Source organism: Neltuma alba, unplaced genomic scaffold, assembly GCF_004799145.2.
Source record: "Neltuma alba isolate B1F8T4 unplaced genomic scaffold, ASM479914v2 tig00010915_pilon, whole genome shotgun sequence".
Lineage (NCBI taxonomy): Eukaryota > Viridiplantae > Streptophyta > Magnoliopsida > Fabales > Fabaceae > Neltuma > Neltuma alba.
In genome coordinates, this window is record NW_021635692.1 from 91,671 (window position 1) to 97,323 (window position 5,653).

At 40.9% G+C, this 5,653-nt stretch overlaps 1 protein-coding gene across 2 annotated transcripts; it reads right to left on the reverse strand.

The window, feature by feature from the left end:
* Positions 1-846: 846 nt before the first annotated feature.
* On the reverse strand, positions 847-4,782 carry LOC114759898 (leucine-rich repeat extensin-like protein 4). Of its 2 annotated transcripts, XM_028949131.1 has the most exons (2): positions 2,861-4,782; positions 847-2,794 (listed from the first exon to the last, which is right to left on the reverse strand). In XM_028949131.1, the coding sequence occupies exons 1-2, from the start codon at positions 4,578-4,580 to the stop codon at positions 2,139-2,141; spliced, it is 2,376 nt and encodes a 791-aa protein (XP_028804964.1). In that variant the 5' UTR covers positions 4,581-4,782; the 3' UTR covers positions 847-2,138. The 2 variants fall into 2 exon arrangements, with proteins under 2 accessions (XP_028804964.1, XP_028804963.1); XM_028949130.1 differs by having other exon boundaries at positions 847-4,782.
* Between the last annotated feature and the right edge of the window lie 871 nt (positions 4,783-5,653).

The following is a 5,653-nucleotide window of genomic DNA, read 5'->3' on the forward strand; positions in this document are numbered from 1 at the left end:
ATTTATGTATTTTTTTAAGGTAGTCTTTTTAATAATAGTAATTATAGCCAATACACTTAATTAATAAGGACAGTTTAAAAAAGACAACATCCATTTATGACAAATAACTAACTTATTTTCTTAATCTCTTCAAATTAGTCAATTAACTCTTATATTTAGGACCAGAGGTAGTATGTGTTAATGTGTGAAGAGGTTTCCTTTGTGCCAATTCCTAAGCCATGCAACAAAGAATTATTCTTCCGATTCTTAATATAAGACCCATTTAACTAATTTTATTAGATTAAGAAAGTTAAGTAAGTAAGTTAGTTATAAGAAATGTAACATGTTTTTCGTAAAACACCATAATCATCTTTCTTAATACCTTATCTTTCTTCTCTACTTGATTATGGTAGAGAAAGTATTCATAGGAGTAGTTTAAAGAAAATTGATAAATACAAGAAGTAAGTATTATATTTAGAATCAAAACCAACTCAATAATTAGATCTTATATTAAGGACCGAAAGAGTAGTATCCTTGTAATTAGGAGACATGAGTTGTCTATTTCAGAAAACTGATTGTGATTAGGAGACAGAATATTGCCTGATTTATTGGTCCATCACTTTTTTTTTCAAAATTTAATTTTTCACATATTTTTGTTCAGTAAACAGAACATATATGAACAAATCACAGCTTATATTTAAAAACAAAACAATTTGAAGTAATGCAGACAGTTGAGGACGCTATGGAACGGGAACCAGATGCTTCTCCTTACTGTGCAAGGCTCTTTCGAAACTGGTTTCTTAATTACTTCCACTAAATTTTGAGAAGAATTAAACCACCAAATCTTGGAGAATTAAACAAATTATGTATCACGCTTGAGAGTGAATGGCACAAACCTAATCGTTCATTGATGTTGCCAAACTCAGCTTCAAGTTTAGACAGAAACTACTTTGAGTGGCCTACTAGCAAAGCGGCTAAAGCTAAATGACATGATACAGGGACCAAGCAAAATTCATTGCAGGCCTAGACTAGAATCTTGATGCAGTCAATGGCCATGGTTAAAATTGAATATGTAGAGGAAACAGATTTCAATTCAAATCACAAGGCGAAGATGAAACTTCCCACATGGAGAGTAAATCTCAATCGGCGTTAATTAATTGAAGAAAATCGAGCCATTTGTGCGCTGCTCTATGTGACTCTGCGGATGCTATTCTGGTCCCACCATGATCTGAATTGGTAGCCTGAATCCCATGGCAGTCGTCTCGAACAGAGATTGGGGACCATTTCAAACAGCAAACATAGGACAACACCATAACAATTTCAGGTTTAGATCCAACTTCAATATTCAATATGACACCACAGGAAGAACTAGAACCAGCTCAAGGAGAGTATGAATGAATAATGCAATGGCCATATGCTCATGAACACGAAGTGAAAAATCCCCACCACACTACATGTAGAAGAGTAAAGTAACGGTTAGGTGAGGCTGAAGCATACAGCATTTAAGGATGAACAAATTGATCCAAATCTCAGCTGCATCGTAACCCCCCTCCCTCTTTTCTCTGGGGAATGGATCCACAGATTGTGAACGGATTAATGGGAAAGCATTCCTGTCCCCGCATATATATTTGATTGAGAAAATGGATTTATCTCAGTTGCAAAAGTCAATACAAGTGAAATCTTCATTGATTATATTATAAAATTGGAAGGGAAAAGAAACAAAAGTAGAGTAATGATACAAGCAATCAACTTCAGCAGAAAGTGCTCCTCTCTTGCAACACTAAATTCATGGTCTCCAATTCACGCCTATACATAAATATTCTCTGCCGTTTTTTTATTTCAGAACTCGGATATTCATAACAACTCAACAATATCGAGATACTTTCTCCCCTTACCTCACTTTACTGTGACAGCTTCTGTTTTTTTACAGCTACTGATGAAATGATAAACTTCAAATAAGAACAGTGCTGATGATAGATCCTTCGCTGCATAAACCCTTGTGTTCTCTTCCCTTTTCCTTCCACGTGGGACGAGAGTCACGTAAAGTGGGATCATAGTTGACGAGGTACAAGATGAGAGTAGAAAAGAAATGCCCGCCAATATAACTGAATTTTGCTGTTCGTAGAGGTGATGCGAAAGGAGCAAAGTTTTTAAAGGAATCAATAGAAGGGTGGTGGGGGAGGGGACGCGTATGGGACCCCAACAATAGGTGGCATAGGCCCTTTGTATACAGGAGAAGGTGGTGGTGAGAAACCGTATCGAATAGGCGGAGGAGGTCTGGGGGAGCTGTATCGGACAGGGGGAGGTGGAGACGTATATTCTGGTGGTGGTCGGGGAAATGGAGATGGTGGCGGAAGGTGAGGTGTAGGAGGATGCGGTGGTGAATGCTCGTCACACGGCGGTGGGGATGGAATCGGAGTTGGTTCTACACAAGGTGGTGGAGTGTGGCCTGGGACAGGAAAATCGACGGGAGGGGGCGGTGGAGGTGATAAATAGGGATAAATAGGTGGCGAAGGTGAGTTACCTGGTGGAGGAGAATGTTGGGGCAACGGCGGCGTGTTATGATAATAGGGAGGCGTTGTTGATGGTGAATTTGGAGGTGACGGTGGTGGAGACCAGACATAATAGGGAGGTGTTGGATTTGGTGGCTGTGGTGGTGAATAGCTAGGTGGCGATGATGAAGGTGGGGAAGGTGGAGGGAGTGAATAACCTGGAGGCGGAGGTGATGGAGTTGATGAGGAATAGCTAGGCGGCGGCGGCGGAGGCAATGAATAAACCGGAGTTGGACTTGAAGGAGATGGCGGAGAGTAAACTGGTGAAGATGGAGGTGAAGAAGAAAATGGTGGAGTTGGGCTCGAAGGAGATGGCGGAGAGTAAACTGGGGAAGATGGAGGTGAAGAAGACGATGGTGGGGTTGGGCTTGAAGGTGATGGCGGAGAGTAAACTGGGGAAGATGGAGGTGAAGAAGACGATGGTGGGGTTGGGCTTGAAGGTGATGGCGGAGAGTAAACTGGTGAAGATGGAGGTGAAGAAGACGATGGTGGAGTTGGGCTAGAAGGGGATGGTGGAGAGTAAGCTGGTGAAGATGGTGGTGAAGAAGAAAATGGTGGAGTTGGGTTTGAAGGTGATGGCGGGGAGTAAACTGGTGGAGAAGGCGAAACACCCGGTGGCGAAGGTGAAATTTCTGGAGGTGAAGGAACCACTTCAGGCGATGGCGGTGGTGAACCTTGTGAAGGTGGTGAAGGAACCACTCCCGACGATGGTGAAGGTGGTGAATGACCCACTCCCGGTGATGGCGCAGGTGAACTAGGTGAGGGAGGTGATGGAACCCCCGGAGGGGACGGCGGAGAACTTTGTGAAGGTGGCGAAGGAACCACCCCGGGCGATGGCGAAGGACCAAAGGGTTTACATTTAAACGAGTTACAATCAACTGGTCGAGACAAGAACGCCATACATTGAGCTGCTGACCTCTGCAGTGGCCTCGCCGGCAAGCAATTTCTTCGGTCATCAAAAGCTGGCAGAGCCAAGCACGCCGGTGGCTCGCCAGTGAAGAAGTTATAAGAGTACGTAAAGTTCTGTAGGTTGGGCAGCATGCAAATGCCGGCAGGAATCTTCCCAGAGAGCAGATTGTGAGCTACATTCAGCTGCTCGAGACTGACCATACCTCCAATGGTGTCTGGCAGGGGACCCAACAGCTGATTAATGCTCACATCAAACACTGTTAAATTCTTCAGCCTCCCAATCTCGGACGGCAAGCACGAACGGAAGGCATTGTTCATCAGAATAATCTCGTTGAGATTTGACATATTGCCCAAGCTCGCCGGGATGCAGCCATGGAACCTGTTGTTAGCGAGGACGATGACCGACACGGGAGAGTTCCCAAAATTGTCAGGAAGGTCGAACGCAAACCGGTTGTTATTAATGAAGATCGCATCCAGATCCTTGTCGAAGAGTTCATTGGGCACAGTCCCTTCAAATTCATTATACCTCAGATCCAAGAACTTGAGGGAGGGAAGACTCAAAACCACCTCCGGGAACTTCCCGGCGAACCTATTGTTACTAAGATCCAGTTCAAAGAGCAGTTTCAGTTTTCGAAACTCATGGGGAATAGTACCACAGAACCTGTTAGAGTTAACGTGGAACAGAGCAAGATCAGCAAGAAGCCCAAGCTCTCGAGGCAAGTAGCCCGCAATGTCGCCGTGGTTGAGATCAATGCCGGCAACTGTACGGATCCTGGGATTATCCGGCGCGGGAGCACAGTAAACGGCAGTGTAGTTGCAGACATTGGGTCCAACCCAGTTAGCAGTGAAATTTCGGGGATCAGAGTGAATGGCTTCCTTCCAAGCTTGTAAAGCAATGTAAGCGTTTCTAATGCGATCATTTTCGAAAACGAAAGAAGGGTCGACGGTCACGAGCTCTCCTCTGTCACCGAACTGGTCTCTGTAGTAGAGAAGTTGACGCTGCGAGGGGGAGTGAGTGGGAGCTGCATTGGTGGTGATGTGAAGATGGAGTGAAGCGGAGAGAGATAATGTGGCGAGGAAGAAGGGAAGAAGAAGGAGTTGAGAGTGGCAGAGAGGGATGGAGAAGATGTTCTTCTTCATGACTCATATGAGGCGACTGATATGGCAAATGCCGCTTTCTTTTGGATTTGAAGGAACTGCCATTTTCAAATGAACTCTTTCCCTCGACAGTCGCCGTACGCGCAAAACACCAAATTGCCACTGTGTACGACTCCTTCTTTATCAGATTACTATTATTTATTTCCAATTACAGTTATTTATTTTGGCCAGAAAAAATTACAGTTATTTATAATTATTCACAATTCACAATTATAACGGTTTCAACTAGAATTTACTTCTGACTATTGTGTCATTTTACCAGAGAAAACTAAAAATTTGAAAAGAAAATTACACATTTTACTAAGTAAATACTCTTTTTGATTTATATGATATTTTTTTCAATAACACATGATTATATATATACATATTCTATTTTAAAATATTATTACTCCTCCGATCCTTAATATAGGACCCAATTTTTGAGTTACCTTTGGTTCTAAATATAAGACTCATTTCTCATATTTATCAGTTTTCTCTAAATTAACCCTATTGATACTTCCTTAACCATAATCAAATAAAAGAGGGAGAAGGGGTATTAAGAAAGATAATTATAGTGTTTTAGAAAAAATGTGTCACTTTTCTTATAATTAACTAACTTACCCAACTTCTTTAATCTAATTAAATTAGTTAAATGGGTCTTATATTAAAGACCGGAGGACTATTAAACTAATAATAACCATGATTGGAAACGAAATAAGAAATTTGATATAAGAATTTTGTTTTTCAAAATGGTTTCATGTTTTATAATATGATATATTCTTGAAGGAAACAATTATTTATGATTAATTTTGTTTCAAAAATATTCTTTGCTAATTAAATGAAATTAATGAGGCTTATAAGTAATTTTTCATTCATAATTCATACAATGTAAGTATATGATAGGAATTTTGTCTCAGTTTATGTAAAATATATTTATAATTAATTTTAAATGTTATCTTAAACAGGTTCTTAATGTTAAATTAAAGGCTTTTCAGGGCTTATATTTCTTTTTTGAGGGAAAAAAGGTCTTTAGCTTTTTTTTTTTTTGTCAGAAAATTAAGGTTTTTAACCATAAC

Bases quoted from the DNA above. Each gene is read 5' to 3' on its own strand.
- LOC114759898 (XM_028949130.1), bottom strand. From the start codon at position 4,580: ATGAAGAAGAACATCTTCTCCATCCCTCTCTGCCACTCTCAACTCCTT.